We start from the raw sequence: 18,807 nt of genomic DNA, 5'->3' as shown, positions 1-18,807 counted from the left end.
GCAACCATTTTGTGTGCTGTGGTCCAAAACATTTTGCCGAAACGTTATTTTGGACATTGGCCAACCGAGTGCTATGCATTTTTTCACCCTAGTCTGGCTGCTCCTTGCATTCGCACCTCTACAAGAATTTTAGTGTGCGTTTTCTGTTTCTTTTGACACGTCAGAACTGTGTCATTATTATGTGTGAAATGTGGTGCAAAACTTCAGATACAGGATTTTTAAAGCATAAAAAAAGATCGGAGATAAAGTCCACAGGAAGAAGAGTCACTGTCACTAATTTAATCTGCAGCTTCAGCTCGATCCGTGCGCTGTGTGGATGTAAACAAACACACGTGAGGAACTACTCCCACCTTTTTACTTTTAAACAACGACTCAAACCCGACTTACAGCGTAATTTTGTGGACTGGGGTGATTACTTGCGTACGACAAATTCTATGGATAATGTGAATGAAAATACTGCAGTTTAACTTTACAACTTTAGGTGTGGTGAGTAATAATTACTCTAGTTACACTGAGTTTGTATCTTGCGTCTCTGTGTCCTTCACTGCGTCTACCCCTGACTAGGCCTGTAACGATAATCAATAAATCAATTAATCGTACGATAACTTTTAACGAGCTTGATAACTTTTCTGACCACGATAAATTCTGTTTGCATGCTTGTTTGTTTTCCTCATCTCTCTCTACTAAAGAGACTGAATGTTAAAAGGTTTCATTGTGGGCCAAAATATCGCAGATGAGGGCGGGAGTGGGACTGAAAATTCTGTCCCGTGCAGTCCTCTAGAAACAAGCGCCGCCGTCAGAACCAAAACAGTTCATCGCCGTGTCCCAAAACAAGTCATGAGAAATGTCTCAAACCCCAGCAGCCGACATACACCCATGCCCGACCGACACAACCAGCCTGACCCCTGGGGAGAGCCCGAAGTCCACAGAAATCCCACAATACACCGACGCGACACGAGACAGGACAGCGGCTCCCTCAGGGTGAAACAGGATCGCGAGGCTCACAGCAGCAGCCACAGAGAAAGGAGCCACAATATTCTGACATAAATCAATGACTAAAATCACTTTTAAGGGCAATTTTGTTACAGAGACTTAATAATCCATGCATTTATTGTTTTGGTTGTGTTTGGTTCAACAGTGGTTTATTCAAGGGCATTTTGTGAACAAGTCATTATATTAGTTGAAAATGGTCTCAAAATGTCAATATTATCGTTTATCGCAATAAATTCTTGGTCAATTAATCGTCCAGCAAAGTCCATTATGGTTCCAGGCCTATCGCCGATGCTCTGTTTTATTTTCTTTTACTGTTTGCGATATAAAAGAGCAGCTCGGAGTCGCACTGACGCCACAAACATGAGGAACACACACACACAAACACACACACACACACACACAAACACACACAAACACACACACAAACACACACACACACACACACACTCACACACTCACACACACACACACACACACACACACACACACATGAGGAGCACAGCGGCTTCAAAATCTCACACAAAAGCTCTGTTTGCACAGGTTTAGTTTTACCTGTGAACCTTTGGTGATGTGTAATAATTATGGAGGACGCCTGAGATCTTAATCCCGTGTGAATGCTCCATGTCTGTAATTTGTAAAGCACCTTCTATATTTCACCAAACAAAGACGTCCGGTGATAATCCTAGTCCCGTGTGAATGTGCACCTCAGTGTTTGTTGTTGTAATTGAGCCTTTTCTGTCTCTTTCTTTCATCTTCTTTCCATGTTTTTTTCTCTTTCAATCCCAATCAATGTCAGTAAAATAAAATCATTTCACGGACTTTGTTTATCCCGTGCGAATGTGCTGCGATTAACACAGTGGGAAAGTAATTACCGTAATAATTACCAGACGCTTCCGTGAACTTGGGGAGAAGCAAATTGCAGCCACAATTAGGCAAATTCTCCTGCAGTGTGTGGCGGCCTTTAGACTAAACTTTGTACAGGAAAAACACTGCACCTGTCTGGAATAAACTCACTTTTTAATGCACTATAGAAACTGACTGGACGCTGAAGTGGAGTCAGAATAAACTCATAGTCAAGAGTGTTTATTCGAGATAAATGTTGTGGGTTCCTTCTGTGGACATCTGCACATCACACTAGAGCAGAGCGTTTTTTCTATTTGTACCAAAATGACTACGAGACGCTGAATCGTTTGTTTATCACTGATTAAAGGGACAGTTCGGAATTGTTGATGTAGGGCGTCATTTACTCGTGATCCAGAGTGTTGGAGACGTGTGGAGACACATAGAGCACACGAAGAAGCCTGTTCCAGTTATGGCCACGTTCACATCATCACAACTAAGGCTACGTTCAGTCTGCAGCCTGAAGTGACCCAAATCTGATTTTTTGGCCCCTGTGTTCCTGTATCTGATCTTTTAATGACAGTTTGAACGACACAGATCCGATGTTTTCAAATGCGACCCAGCGCATTCATCCACCTACACGTTATCAACAAGCGACAAATGTACACAAACGTTCTTCTCGTCAAATGAAAATTGTTCATGAACTCTGTCACTGAAGTGAAGCACATCTCCACTCACCACTCTTCGCTCCATCTCCGCATCCACACGTTCCTTTCAGCGGACTGAACCACAAAACACCACGGCCAAAAACCTCATCCTTCTCAATCTCCTCCTTAAAACAAGTAAGTTGTTCATGTTCTGGCTCCGGTACGAGAGGAACTTTAAAATCTCCAGGTGCTCGATGCTGCGTCCATGTTTGGACAACTTCTGTAAACACAGAGACGCTCGCTGCGGTTGACGTCGTCGTGTCTCCAGTGTCACATGTGGGACACTTTTGGGCCGTTTAATGTTCACACTGGAGTCACATACAAGTCACATTTAATTGGAAATGTGAACGACCTCGCAAAAACATCGGATTTCACAAAAAAATCCGAACTGAGCGTTAAGCCCTGCAGTCTGAACGGAGCCTAACTAGAGCAGAATAAAACTCCGTTGCTGCTGAGAAAAAGCGACGATTCATACGATACAAGGTTAGTTTTACTTGTAAAATTATTCTATCAACACAGACATTCACATGGACAGTCTGGAGTAATAATAGATTTTCTTTGGGTGTTTTGTGGAGTGGGTAAGGACTGGATGGAATATTTTTAAAAAGTGTCTCCACACATCTTCAACACTCTGGATCATGAGGAAATGAGGCCCTATGTCCAAAATTCCAGACTGTCCATTTAAGAAAATAAAACCACAGAAGGAAGTACAGAGGTTGATTGTTAATAGTGTTTTCAAAATTAGTGATTAAAATTACTCAAACATGCACGAATCACTCCAAAAACAACTTCAAAAGAGCAAAAGGTGAAACAACTAGAACATGATTAAAAGCTCTGAAAAGTTGATTTAGCAGAAAAAGTCTGATGTAATCTGTTACTTAAACTGTGCGATGCAAATGGACAAATAACAGAACAAACTTAAATAGACTTCTCTCTTAAGTTAATGCCAACATCAACTTCCTTTTACTGAAATTCTAAAACAGGAATTATTTACAATGCGGCTGCAGCAGAAGATTAAACTACAGGGTCAAATAAAGTTTCAGAACCCTGCATTAGGTTTCAGCTCCAAAAGATGATTTAGGAAGAAATTAGGAAGAAAAAGGAGATGTTTCAGAGGTTGCTCAAGCTGCGTGAAGTTTCTGCATGAAGTTCTGAAGCTCCTGCAGATGATTTGGTTTTCCTTAAGACGCCTCTGAAGATTCAGTTGTGAAGAAAACACCTGAACAGCTTTGGGCGACATCTTTGTTACTTGAGTGAAGAAATGTTTGTCCTGCATTCTTCAGTCCAGTGTGACAAAGGAATAGAAGAAGCTGATGGTCACAATATTATGGAAAAGGAAGGTTCAGTGGATCCACCAAAGCCCTTAATCCAGCAGATTATGAAGAGAAACAGATCAGTGAGTTTGTCTCCATCAGCACCATGTGTTTCTTCGAAGCTCTTGATCTGCCAAAAACACTTTGATGATGCAGACTTTTAGAAAGTGATAAAACTGCATTCCAGGAAAGTTGTAAATGATGTTGCTGAAAGGAGGTGAAGCTTATTCAACATTTTAACTGAAGCGAAACAAACAATGAAGATCAGAAACTGTTTCTACGGCAGGAGTCAAACACACAGGAGCATCTTTAGTGACGCCAACAAACACACAGAGGAGCTGGACTTTATAAGACACTTTTATGGAGTCATTTTTATGCAAGTTTCAGTTTGTGTTTCCTGAATAAAATGACAAATTATTCGAATAGGCCTTATTTATTTGGTTCTATGTTATAGTTTAGGCTCTACAGGGCAATTTTCAAGTGTCTTGAGCAAATTCTAAATATTAATGAATTTGCATCAAATTTGGACCCACATATTTTGGTCAAATATGGAACCAAATGCAGGGTTCTAATCTAGAGAATCGAAAAACAAAAGTTTTGGACCATGCTAATCTGTGTAGTGTGTTGCAGAATGTTTCGAGGCTGTGACTGTAATTTGATGTTTGACAGATCAGATCACCTGTTATAATTCCAGCTGAGTCAGTTCTTCATGGTCAGATTGTGTTGATCAAAGCTCAGATTAAAGTCTAATTTGAGTCAGACAGAGCAGTGCTTACAGTTAGCATCACACCCCAAGTATCAAGAGCAAAATATCTTAAGTCCAGCATGTCCAAACTATGGCCCATGGGCCAAATGCGGTCCTCAGACAATTTTTTCTTGGCCCTCAGGCTTCCAAGAGAATTGGTCCGGATTACTTTGCATCAATGAAAAAATAAGTTTTTATTGCAAGTTTGTGGAAAATCGACCTTGATAAAGTGAATATTTAATATTTAGTTTGCGGTTTTAAGGATCTTAGCCTGAATAAAGACTGATGGCTCATTCTAATGAGGTAAACATGCACATATTTTAATTATTCACTTTATTGCGCCACTCGAGTCTACGGCCCTCGATCGGCCCTCTGCCTCCACTGTGTTTAAATATATGGCCCTTGATGAAAAAAGTTTGAACACCCCTGACTTAAGTGTTTTCTGTGTGAGTTCATGTACGGTAATATAATATAACAAAACAGTAGTGTTTTGAAAGTAAAAAGGAAGTGTGTTTAAAATCAGATAGCACTTCTCCACTTCTGCACTCAGCACTTGTTCGTGGAAAAACATTTCCGTGGTTCTGTGAGAAACATTTACCAGCTATTTAAATCTGCGAAAATGAGAAGTTACACAAGCAGAAATAAACGGAGTGTTAAAATAACGAGTGTGAAGAGGGCAGCTCTGGAAACTCACGTGTCCGGGTCGTGGAGTGGGGATCGCTTTGTTGGAGCCTTTAAAGGTGGAATTCTCGAAAACCTCCTCGATCATCCCGATGGTGTAGATGCACACGGCCGTGGAGTTCCTAAAAACACACACGAGTTAAACACGAGTGACTGTGTGTGTTATTTATTGTGGTTATTTATTTGTGGTAAGTCTCATGTTCTGGATCGTGGTCACAAACTAAATGTACTTCACTGTTTTACACGGTGACACTGGTACTCTGGCAGCTCCGTATAATCCAACAGTAGGTTTCTCTTTAGACGATTTTATTTTTGTAAAAGCTTTTGACCCTCTGGTGAGTTCAGAGCGGAGGGTGGGGATACGAGGCCCTAAAGCCGCTTATGAACAATGCAGGATTACTCAAAATAAAACCCTCAGTGAGCTAATGACAGAAACACACTGGAACACTGTGGAACAATGCTTCAAAAAATAGATTTTGCGTAACCAGTTTGTTCTAAATCCGACCTTGTGCTTGTGTTTGCTCTGTAATTACAAATCGATGGCGCCTGTGGCCAGTGGTGTCGTTATTTTTGTTGATGTTATTTTATTTTAAGATGTTATATTGATCGGAAACGAGTTAATAAAAGAAACAAGTGAATTAATTTCCACGTAAATAAACTGTGGTGTCCAACAGGAGCCGATGTGGCCGTAAACGTCATCACAACAAAGCGCCGCATGGACTAAACCAGGACTGAACCAGGATTAAAACAGGGATAAACCAGGCTGTGGGTCCCTCCTATGGATAGAACCAAACCAGGACTAGACCAGGACTAAACCAGGACCAGACTAGGACTAAACCAGGACTAAACTAGGACTAAACCAGGACAGGACTAAACTAGGACTAAACCAGGACTAAACTAGGACTAAACTAAACCAGGACTTAAACCAGGACTAAATCAGGACTAAAACAGGGACTAAACCAGGACTGTGGGTCCCTCCTATGGATAGAACCAAACCAGGACTAGACCAGGATTAAACCAGGACTAAACTAGGACTAAACCAGGACTAAACTAGGACTAAACCAGGACTAAACTAGGACTAAACCAGGACTTAACCAGGACTAAATCAGACTAAACTAGGACTAAACCAGGACTAAACTAGGACTAAACCAGGACTAAACTAGGACTAAACCAGGACTTAACCAGGACTAAACCAGGACTAAACTAGGACTAAACCAGGACTAAACTAGGACTAAACCAGGACTAAACCAGGACTAAACCAGGACTAAACCAGGACTAAACCAGGACTAAACCAGGACTAAACCAGGCTGTGGGTCCCTCCTATGGATAGAACCAAACCAGGACTAAACTAGGACTAAACCAGGACTAAACCAGGACTAAACCAGGACTAAACCAGGACTAAACCAGGACTAATCCAGGACTAAACCAGGCTGTGGGTCCCTCCTATGGATAGAACCAAACCAAACCTCCTATAAACAGCTGCACATCACACTCGTGAGCAAACAAAAAAACAAAACAAAAAAAAAGTGCCAAAATAACGCACCACTGCAAAATTTGACATTCACAACCAATTAAAAAACCGCTGGAGCTGAAAACGGTTTAGATCGACCCTGTAGATCGTCTTAAAAATAAGCGATTAAAGATTCTTCAAACATGAACGAATCATTTTAAAAACTCCGAGAACATTCAAACAACTATAATGTGGTGAAAAGCTGTGAGAAGCTGATGTTGCAGACTGGTTTTTCCACTCGAGGTGAGACTGCTGTCAGCGCGTTCTAACTCTGCTGATGAAAGAAGAGGAAGTCCGCACCAGCTGCTCGTGAAAATGGCGTAGACTCTGGTTCTGTTCCAGTCGTCCTCGTGCTGAACGTAGATGTCCTGCAGACGACTGAAGTACAGAGACTCCTCCGGAAAACCGCACACCAGCCGAGCTTTGATGAAAGACGTCCACATGTTCTGAAAGAAACGCTTGGATCCTCCTTCGTCCACCTGACACACAAAACACAAAACACACAAAACATAAAACAAAAAACAAACACAAAAACACAAAAAACACAAAACAAAAACAAAAAAACACAAAACACAAAAAACACAAACAAAACAAACACACACAAACACAAAACATAAAACAAACGAAAACACAAACAAAACACAACAAACAACAAACAAAAAAACACACAAAACACAAAAACACAAAAAACACAAAACACACAAAACACAAAAACACACAACACACAAACACAAAACATAAACAAACAAACACAAAACACAAAACACAACAAAACACAAAACATAAAACAAACGAAACACAAAACACAAAACAAAAACACACAAACAAACAAAAACACACAAAAACACACAAAACACAAAACATAAAACAAACGAAACACAAAACACACAAAACATAAAACAAACGAAACATAAAACAAAACACAGTGTTGGGGAGTAACAGATTACATGTAGCGGAGTTATGTAATCAGAGTACAAATTATGAGTAACTGTATTCAGTTACAGTTACTGTTTAAGTGAGTGGTAACTGGATTACAGTTACTTTGTTGAAATAAATGGATTATACAGAGGTGTTTTCCTGTTTTCACATTTTGGGCTAAATCCTCCTTTTTTTTTTTTTTTTCCTCGGTAATTCAACTCATTGTTGGACACTAAATCAGATCTAAAACCAGGACTAAACCAGGACTAAACCAGGACTAAATCAGGTCTAAACCAGGTCTAAACCAGGTCTAAACCAGGACTAAACCAGGACTAAAAACCAGGTCTAAACCAGGTCTAAATCAGGTCTAAATCAGGTCTAAACCAGTACTAAACCAGGACTAACCCGGGTCTAAACCAGGACTAAACCGGGTCTAAACCAGGACTAAACCAGGACTAAACCAGGACTAAATCCTGCTGTGTGGACGTGTTTCTTCTTCTATCAATAATATTTTTAATTTGGTTCAGTAAAGTCTGGACTTTTTATTTTTTTTTATCAGATAAAACATCTTATGTTATGATTTCCTCGTCTTTGTTTCTCTACAGCAAATCAAGTAATCCAAAGTAATCAGATTACATTACTCACTTTAAGTAACTTAATGGATTCTGTTACAAACTACATTTTGGTGTGTGTAATCTGTAATCTGTAGGGGATTACATTTTAAAATTGACCTTCCCAACACTGTTCACAAACAAGAGCACATGTTTCTCAGCTGATGTATCTGTGGAGTCAAAACAGTAACGTCTGACCAAAAAAACATCCACACCCAACCACAGTCCTGACCACAGCCGAGGACAACAAGTGCAAAAGCAAAAAAATATTTAACATCTGACATAAAGAACTAAGATGTTTCTGTATTTTCCTGCATTTTGCACTACAAAAGCACAACAATGACGTCTGTGTTAAAGGTTGTATGGAGGATTTTTTTTTTGTTTCAAACTGTCAGTGAAAGATTAAAATACCATTACAGAGACGCAGCAGCTTTGTAATTATGATGACCAAAAAAAAAAAAAGAACGAAAATCTAACTGTGGACGTGTTGAGGCCAGATAAACATCAGCCAATAGAAAACGAGGCTCCCTCATTTTCTATTGGCTGATAGGTTGTCAATCAAACTCCCTAGTATAAGGCTACGTTCAGACTGCAGCCTGAAGTGACCCAAATCCGATTTTTTGGCTTCTATGTGACCTGTATCCGATCTTTTAATGACAGTCTGAACGGCACAGATCCGAATTTTTCAAATGTGACCCAGGACACTTGGATATGTGCTCCTGAAACCGATACATATCCGATCTTTTGACATGCGACTTCAGTCTGAACGGCCAAAGCGCATCCATCCGACCTACACGTCATCAACAAGCGACAAACGTCACTATTCTGCGCTGAAGCAGGCGGAAACCGGAACTGTAAAATCGCCAGGTGCTCAATGCTCGCGTCCATGTTTGGACAACTTCCGTAAACACAGAGACGCTCGCTGCGGTTGACGCATGGGGTTGACGTCATCGTGTCTCCAGTGCGCATGCGGGACACTTTCGGGCCGTTTACCGTTCACACTGAAGTCACAGACAAGTCGCATTTAACTGGAAATGTGAACGACCTCGCAAAAACATCGGATTTCACAAAAAAATCGGAATTGAGCATTAAGCCCTGCAGTCTGAACGTAGCCTATCTGACTCGTCGGAGCGCGGGGATTACGTGGTTTATGCAGCGGTTCTTAGAGGCTTTTTCAAACTGTCGCTTCCTCGCATTTCGCACAAAGTTTGTCGCGACGGCGGACGAGAATCCACGACCGGTTCGCCGCAAAAGAAAGTCCGTTTTTGAGGTCGCTGAAAGAAGAAGAGAAACTGAGGTGATTCTTGGAGATCTCGTCCAGCGATGGCGCGACCGAAGCAGACGAAGGGTCTAAAAACTGACTGACTTCTGAACGCGCACAAGGACTGTCGCTGTATTTCTCTTCCCTTAAAAAAATCCTCTATACAACCTTTAAGTTTAATCCTGCTGACCGCCGAGCTCCAAATAGAAAGTGAAGCACGGACGCACTTCCAGCTCCATCGGCTCTGGCTCCAGTGCACTTTGTATTGACAAACTGTCGCTCGTCACTGAAACTGCTGCTGTCAGACTCATAGACCGTATAAAAAAGTGGACTAAGTGAGTGTGACGTTCGGCACAAGAGCACATTTGGATTCAGTCTCTATAAAATGAGTAGGATTTTTTCTGAACTGACAAAACAGCGAGATAAAAACACCAGGATTAGAGCTGCTCGATTATGGAAAAAGTCATTATCACGATTATTTTGGCCAATACTGAAATCATGATTATTCAACTGATTATTTTTTATTTACAAAATGCATTTACTCAGCATTTCTCTCTCAAAAAAAAAAACACTTTGTAATTAATAATTTGCGCAAAACTTTCAAATTGAAAATAAATATAGGCTACAAATATAAACCTTAGAGCAGTTTTGTGACGTATAAAACATAAAATTACTCTTCTTTCTGCTCCTTTTCATTCATTTCTTGTATGTTTGATGTTGTGACACTTTTTATACTTCATGAATTAAATAAATAAATAATAATAAATAATAAAAAAATTAATAAAATAAACTTTGATCATGAAATAAGGCAGAAAAATAATATAAATGTCTCCAAAATAAACTATATATCCAGCTGTTCTACAATCTCTATATTTAAAAAGTAAAATCAATATACTTATTTATATAAAAATAAACTTTGTTAAGCTTTATTGTTTCAACCCGATTATTTTGGAGTTTGGAGATCGTTTGACACACAAATCGAAAATCGTGATCAAAATTCTATTAATTGCACAGACTTGACCAGGATCATGTGTCGCGGGTTAATACAAACATTTTAAGACCAAAATGTCGAGACTCACAGCAGCAGGTACAGACAGAGGAGCCACAATATTCTAATATAACTCAATCTGATAACATATTTATATATCATGTATATGTTCATTAATGTGTTTTGTCCCTATTTCAAATAAAGAAAAAAGAAAAAAAGAAAAAGGGAGCTGGCGTGAGAAGGAGCCACATGTAAACCTTTGATTTGGAACACAGCAGTGAGTCTGTCCATTTATATAAACAGTCCACAAACTCCACATTTTGGTCTTAAATGTTCATAATAATTCACTCTACATGATCCTGGTGTTTTTAAGATCAATTTTAAACCTCTTTAATTTGTTTTTAAGTGTTTGATTGGTGCTGCCACGCTGGACTTCCCTGAGCTCCTCCATCTGTACACTCCTGCGCAGCTCTCAGATCGGCTGATCCGCTCCACCTGAGCCAAAAACCAACTCCTCCTGAACCAAAAACCAACTTCCTCCTGAACTAAAAACCAACTCCTCCTGAACCAAAAACCAGCTGGAACCTCAGAGGGGACTGAGTCTTTGCGGTGGCTGCACCAAAATTACAGACTGAACTGCCTTTGTGGATGAAACAAGCCTCTTCTGTACTGTTTTTAAATCTCTTCTTAAAACGCACATGGTCACTTTGGGCCTTTGACACACTTTGACTTTGAGATGTTGTTATTTTATTCGATTGTTTGATTATATTCTGCAGCACTTTGGTCAATCTGTGTTGTTTTTAAAGTGAATAAAGTTGCAGTTGCAGTTTTATTTCGCTATTTTGTCCGTAAATCCATTGCTATTCCTAAAACAGAACTCTAACTGCAGCCTCAATGAGCTCGATGACGTCACGCTCCTTTAGTCCACTTCTTTACAGTCTGGACCAGAAAAGTTATAACAGGGGTGTCAAACTCATTTTGGTCCGGGGACCGTATCCAACCTACTTTGATCCCAAAGGGGCCGGATCAGAAAACTCATGTCATATAAACCCCAAAAATAACAATAAGTTCAAATATTTGTGCAGAGAAACGCAAATCTATTACAGAAATCTTTTTTAATTGATGAACTCTTTCTTAATATAATATTATAATATTATGAACAACCTGAAACTTGAAGAAAAATTCAATTTCAACACAATGTTTTAACATGAACTTGTTTGCAAACAAGAATAAGTCAATTTTTCTTGTAAAATCCTGCACTCGGCTCCACTTTTCTCATGTTGGACATTTTTCTGATGAGGGTGTCACGGTCAACAGTCAAAACGATCGTCCTTTAAGAGCGTTTGGAAAGAGACAAGTCTTCATTTGTGCTGCTCTGGTGGGAGGGGCCACGTACAGAGACGCTGGAGACGCTGCTATGCTCAGCCCCGCAGAAAATTACCAATATTTTAATAGAAAATATAATTAAAATATTTAGTAGAAAATCACCCAAGGGCCACATTAAAAGTCTTGGAGGGCCGGATCTGGCCCCCGGGCCGTATGTTTGACATCTGTGCAGTACAATAAGCACTGGCGTAACCACATGACAAACAGAGCGCTGGACCAGTGTTTAATCTGACTGTCGCCACAAATGAGGTGGTGTCGTGTTCTTTGGGTGTGGCCATTACAACATTGTCTGATGAGTTTTTCTCTGACGTTACCCACCTTACACACCCGCGCCACCCTCGAGATCCACTGCTCGGCCTCGGGGTTGGTGTCCGAGTTCTTTTCGCGAAAAAACACGTAGATCTTCTCGTTGTCTGGGTCGTTCTCCCGCTTCACCCACGAGGAACCGATAAATGTGGGCTCTACGACAGAAAAAACACACAAACGTCACGTGTAAATACAGATTAAAGGGCTCCTCTGTGATCTATGTTCTCATGTTGTTTCCTCATCATAAACAGACCGGGAGTTATGTTTTGTTTTATTCACACAAACCCTGCAGATTCAGGCTGAGTTTTTCCCTCAAACAGAAAACACTCAAGCAACAAGAAGTGCTCCACTGTGTTTTTAAACTCTACACACCTTCACTAGAATCATTCGGATCATTTTCAGCCTTGAAATGACCAATCTCTACTAAATTAAAAGCAAGAGGTAGCTGTTCACTTGAAAACTACTGCTTGGAACTGAGCATTTTGAGCTTTGAAGATAGAGCCAGACGGATGATTAAGAGTTACTCAAACACAAAACAAACCATATATTTTGGATGAGGTAACAGCGTTGGTTTGTGGCTAAGTTGTGGCTCAAGAGTCACGTCTGTGTAATACAGGACGCAAAAAACACATTTTAGTCATGATGGACAGGCCCATGGTGTTGTTGAGGACATTTACAATATATCAAAATATAGATTATATACTTGATCCAGGGTTTGTTTGAGTAGAATGTTTAGAAAAGCAGAAGGAACGACATAGATCATGATCCTTTGCTCTGGTTCAATGCAGCCAAGATGAAAACATGGCAGTTATTAAAGACATTTGTAGTTTTAATTCCCTGATATATGACAATAATGATTTGACAGACTGACGGACCGAACTAAACCTTTGCCAGTGCACCTAAAATGGTAAAAGCATCCTCTATGATCCTCTACAATCCTCTATCATCCCCTATGATCTCATACGACCCTCTATAATCCTCTACGACCCTCTAAGATCCCCCAAGATCCCCTACAATCCTCTGTGATCCTGTACGATCCTCTACAATCCTAGATCCCTATGACTATGACCTCATACACCCTCTATGATCCTCTATCCCTCTAAGATCCCAAGATCCCCTACAACCCTCTACGATCCTCTAACTATGATCCTTTACAATCCCATACGACCCTCTATAATCCTCTAAGATCCCCTAAGATCCCCTACAATCTCTCTCTGATATCTCTACGATCCTCTCCATCCATCTAATCCTCTCGATCTAAATCCTCTACGATCCTTTACAGTCCTCTATGACCCTCTAAGATCCCCTACAACCCTCTCCCTCTAAATCCTCTATGATCCTCTACAATCCCTCTACGACCCTCTATAATCCTCTAAGATCCCTAAGATCCTATCCCTACGACCCTCTACGATCCCTCTATATCCTCTATGATCCTCTACAATCCCCTATGCACCCTCTATAATCCTCTAAAATCTCTAAGATCTAGCCCCACGATACAAAGGATCCTCTAAGATCCCCTAAGATCCCCATACGATCCTCTACGACCCTCTAAGATCCCCTACAATCCTCTGTGATCGTCTACGACCCTCTATAATCCTCTAAGATCCCCTATGACCCCGTATGATCCTCTACGACCCTCTACGATCCTCTATGATCCTTTACAATCCCCTGGCACCCTCTATAATCCTCTAAAATCTTCTAAGATCCCCCACGATACAAAGGATCCTCTAAGATCCCCTACGATCCTCTACGACCCTCTAAGATCCCCTACAATCCTCTGTGATCCTCTACGACCCTCTATTAGCCGCTACAATCCTCTACAATCCTTGACAATCCCATACAACCCTCTATAATCCTCTATGACCCTCTAAGATTCTCCAAGATCCCCTACGATCCTCTATGATCCTCTACTACCATCTACGACCCTCTAGGATCCTCTACGATCCTTTACAATCCCATACAACCCTCTATAATCCTCTATGATCCTCTATGATCCTCTACGAACCTCTGCTTTGTTTGTAAAATGTGCTATAGAAATAAAGTGGATTTGGATTTGAGAAATTGTGTCTCGTCCCAACACTTCTCCCCACTATCGCACAGAAACTGTACACACGATAAATATTTTCAGATGTGTTTTCAGATTCTAAAATGTCATGATCCCAGACAAGGGACAGTTTTTTTCATTGTACATTTCAAAATACATTGCACTTTGCCATCAAATATCTAAAAAAAATAAATGCACAAATGTTGAGCCTGATCATTTCTACGACTGACTGCACCAAAAACTCACTGTATTACAAAACAAATCTGCATTTTATCAGTAATAATTTTAGCTGACCCGCATCTGTCTTCTGAAACCCAGAAATTTGGCCCCAAAATGCAAAGAACCAGTTTTCATATGTTGAACGACAAAACAATCAATGAGTGTGTTTACATGCACATCAGTATCCTGGTTATTATCCATAACCGGGACACTCATATCCCTGTTTACATGATCAAATGGAGTATCCCGGTTTCTTGACATAATCTTAGAAATGCACAAGCGCAAAAATTTACTTTGTTTAATTTAATAAACCAGGAAAAATACAAAAAACCATGAGCTCCTTTAGTGTCGGAAGGGAGGTTTAACCAGCGCTAAGAAGCTATGACCCACTGCACAGATCAAACTGAACTTTTCCAAACACTATTTACAAGTTACACACTGCAGATTTTTATGAAAATATTCTGCATAAATAAACTCAACTTTACACCATATAAACCAGAACCACATCAACCCGTTTGATAATATGATTTAGCTTTGATCACATTTGTTTACGTTTTACTGAAACAAAACTTAAAACCACATGGCCAATTTGCATAAACTGTCTTTCCTTGCGTCCTGATGTGGTTCAGCTTCTGTCAAACTAAAGGACACGACTCAGTGTAATATGGGTTTGGTCAAGTGTTAACGGAGGGAAACAGGGGCAGATTTTTGACATTCAAATGTCTCTTATTCAGAAACTAGAGGAACTATTGAAATAAGTAAAGTATCAGAATGTAGGAAAGAGTTACACTCCAACAGGGTCAAGTTAAACCTGTGAGATTCTTTCAAGTTGTTGACAAAAAATTTAAAAACTCATGTCGGTAACGGAGGGAATGAAATATGCAGCACTTTTTGGGCAATAAATCCAAACAGTGATAACTCTTGGTTCTCACTTACATATCCTTAACAAACTGGTTTGAATATTTGCTTCATATAGTTTTCTACCATATGGTACAAGATTAGGTTGAAAAACCTCTTACTTTTTGACTCATGAGATTTTTTATTAAGAAAGGTCATGGTAACGGAGGGAAAAGTAACGGAGGGAAAATTGTTCAAACAAGTAGAAGGTGCAGGATTTTACATAATTTATCAGCTTTTTTCTTCTGAATACTTTAATATTACTTCAAAATGAAAGGAAACTATTTCTATAAAATATGTCAGTCCTTCCAAGCAAATTTTTATCATTTTAAATACTTTTTTTTTTTTTTTTTAAATCATGTCCCTTCATCAACAGTTCAAAGATGGAATAACACAAGATATGATGAAATACATCCATTTATTGACATGATTTGCAGGTCTTTGAAATTTGTTAAATAATTTTTGTTCCATGTTTCATACATGGTCTGTTTAAAACGAATGGAACTTTAGAACCAAAAATGGTCCAGAAAAAAGGTCAACAGTTTCATAAACTAGAGTACATATGTATCTGTTCAATACATTTTTATATCAGATGAATTAACTTGAATTTTTGGCCTTGTTGTTTACTTCTGCTTGGCCGGGCCCATATATATGTGTTTTTTCTGTGACAGAGGAGGTGCTGATGATGGTGAGTCTGTTCTGTGTGTGTATCGTATAGGAGATGTTTCATGTTTAACTTTACAGCGATCAGGTCATACGAGTGCAGATTGTACATGTGCAGGTTTAGTGCAGCTCTTTATTCTACAGTCATTTCCCTCATGTATGGTCACTTTATTTATGTCGGTCACTTTATTTATGTCGGTCACTTTATTTATGTCGGTCACTTTATTTATGTCGCTATTGTTGTGCTGAAAAGACTGAAAAGTGTTTGTCTTTTGAACTCAAGCACACTCAAATTTATGTTGCAGTAACCAGGACACTGTGTTTACATGCCACAGTATCCTGGTTACTATCGGAATATACCAGCTACAGCAGGGGTCTCAGACTCGCGGACCGGGGGCCAACTGCGGCCCTCGGAAGGATTTTTTGCGGCCCTCCACTTAATTCCAAAGAATAATGTCAGTGCGGCCCGCGGTAGATGTACGCACAATCCCACCCCCCCACCGCGGGCCACACTGACAGATGAAGCTGCAATCGGTGCCCGTGCAGATTCACAACAACAGATTATTAACGCAGTTTACATCCCAAAACTCAACTTACAGCAGCTGTGAAGCAACGAGTCTAAGTGGATCTGTTAATACGAGTACACGTGCGCGTACGGCGTTTTTTTTTTTTTTCGTGCAACCGCTATTTATCGAGTACTCAATGCGGCCCAGCCTCACTCAGACTTTATCTAATGTGGCCCCCAGGTAATTTGAGTTTGAGACCCCTGAGCTACAGCATCCTGGTTTCTAATAACTGGGATACTGCCTTATTCGGGACACTGAAACAGGAATACATGCACCACGATGAAACCGGGATACTCAAAAAACCCGATCACAACCGGGACAATCATGTGCATGTAAACACACTCAGTATAGTAATTATCACGACAGGCCTATGTGTGTATTTGTACGCAGTCTGTATGAACTTTTCTCCCTGTTTGACACATGTAATTCTGATTTTGTAATCCAAAGCCTGTGCTAAAACGATAAAAAACACTGTATTAGACTGTAATAGTGAAACTTAGCTTGTGTTGCTTCTCTAATCAGTTGTTTTGACAGATATTTTAGACGTACCTAAAACCCAGCTGTGGTACATCCTGACGTTGGTTCTTCTGCCAGATTTCCGTCTGAACTGCAGAGAGCTTCCGTCACTTTCTTGTGGGGCGGCGGCATACAGGTCCCCCTCTGTGCATGGAGACAGACATCACATGACAGGAATACGCTTTACATTATTTAACAGGGAGCAGATGGCACACCACTCTGCTGCACATGACTTGCGCCGATTATGTAATTGCGAGCGCTCTGCTAAGTCACGCTTTAGTCTTCCAGTCCTGTTTTTATGAGAAGATAAGAGGAGATGATGGTGCCGTGAACGTACCTACTGTGAGAGATATGGAATTCTGGGAGTATGTGAACGGAGAAATGCCTTGTCCGTCAAAGCCTTGTGATGAGTGGTTTTGTAACGCAGACTGTGGAGAAAAAAAATCTAAATATTATTAAAAGTCCAACAAGATTCATTTGGTTCACTGATAATTTGAAAAAAAAAATTCTTAGGCTCTTTTTTTCAGATAAAATGTTCAGTTTGTTTTCATCCCTGACAGTTTCGATTGCTCGTAACGATTTCCCTCAGAGTGGTCGTGTTATATTGATGTATTATATTTTACACTGTGATTTTTGGTCCTTTTTGAGCCGATTTTTCACTTGTGCGACTGTTTTTGGGATCGGCGTGAGTTTTGTCTTAATCGTGTCGTGCTTCGTGTCGTAAACATGAGGTAACAAGAACCGATAAATACCTCACGACCAGCTCCCGATCGGCAATCGTAGGTAGAGGTGTGCAAAAATATCAAAATATCGACATATCGTATCATTTAATGTGGTTATACAGTCTCGATATCATGTTCTACTGTATCGATATATCACCAAGAGTATTTTTTGGTATAATTTACTAAATAATTTTGTTACAGTTACAGTTTTGTTGCTTGTTCAGAGGAAGAAAACTCATTTATGTGACACAATTGGGCCCAGTCAAGCAGAAGTAAACAATCAAGGCCAAAAATTCAAGTTAATTGCATCTGATATAAAAATGTATTGAACAGATACATATGTACTCTAGTTTATGAAACTGTTGATCTTTTTTCTGTACCATTTTTGGTTCTAAAGTTCCATATGTTTTAAACAGACCATGTATGAAACATGGAACAAAAATTATTTCCCAAATTTCAAAGACCTGCAAAATCATGTAAATAAATGGATGTATTTCATCATATCTTGTGTTATTCCATCTTTGAACTGTTGATGAAGGGACATGATTTAAAAATAAAAATAAAAGTATTTAAAATGATAAAAATGTTCTTGGAAGGACTGACATATTTTATAGAAATAGTTTCCTTTCATTTTGAAGTAATATTAAAGTATTCAGAAGAAAAAAGTTGACAAATGATGTAAAATCCTGCACCTTCTACGTACAATTTTCCCTCCGTTACTTTTCCCTCCGTTACCATGACCTTTCTTAATAAAAAATCTCATGAGTCAAAAAGTAAGAGGTTTTTCAACCTAATCTTGTACCATATGGTAGAAAACTATATGAAGCAAATATTCAAACCAGTTTGTTAAGGATATGTAAGTGAGAACCAAGAGTTATCACTGTTTGGATTTATTGACCAAAAAGTGCTGCATATTTCATT

The 18,807-nt window shown here is 39.7% G+C and overlaps 1 protein-coding gene across 1 annotated transcript in view; it reads right to left on the bottom strand.

Annotated features, from left to right (window-relative positions):
- sema7a (semaphorin 7A) overlaps window positions 1-18,807 on the bottom strand; it is a 62,494-nt gene that overhangs the window by 25,807 nt on the left and 17,880 nt on the right. Inside the window, exons 5-9 of the mRNA XM_055155477.1 lie at window positions 17,502-17,592; window positions 17,198-17,308; window positions 12,272-12,414; window positions 7,090-7,268; window positions 5,293-5,401 (exon numbers count right to left, since the gene is read on the bottom strand). Of these exons, the coding sequence (XP_055011452.1) occupies window positions 5,293-5,401; window positions 7,090-7,268; window positions 12,272-12,414; window positions 17,198-17,308; window positions 17,502-17,592 (633 nt within the window). The remainder of the gene's footprint in view (window positions 1-5,292; window positions 5,402-7,089; window positions 7,269-12,271; window positions 12,415-17,197; window positions 17,309-17,501; window positions 17,593-18,807) is intronic.

The sequence above is a fragment of the Boleophthalmus pectinirostris genome, unplaced genomic scaffold (genome assembly GCF_026225935.1).
Source record: "Boleophthalmus pectinirostris isolate CB_2022bp ecotype Guang Dong unplaced genomic scaffold, ASM2622593v1 HiC_scaffold_2, whole genome shotgun sequence".
Taxonomy (NCBI): Eukaryota; Metazoa; Chordata; class Actinopteri; order Gobiiformes; family Gobiidae; genus Boleophthalmus; species Boleophthalmus pectinirostris.
This window is presented reverse-complemented; position numbering and strand designations above follow the sequence as displayed.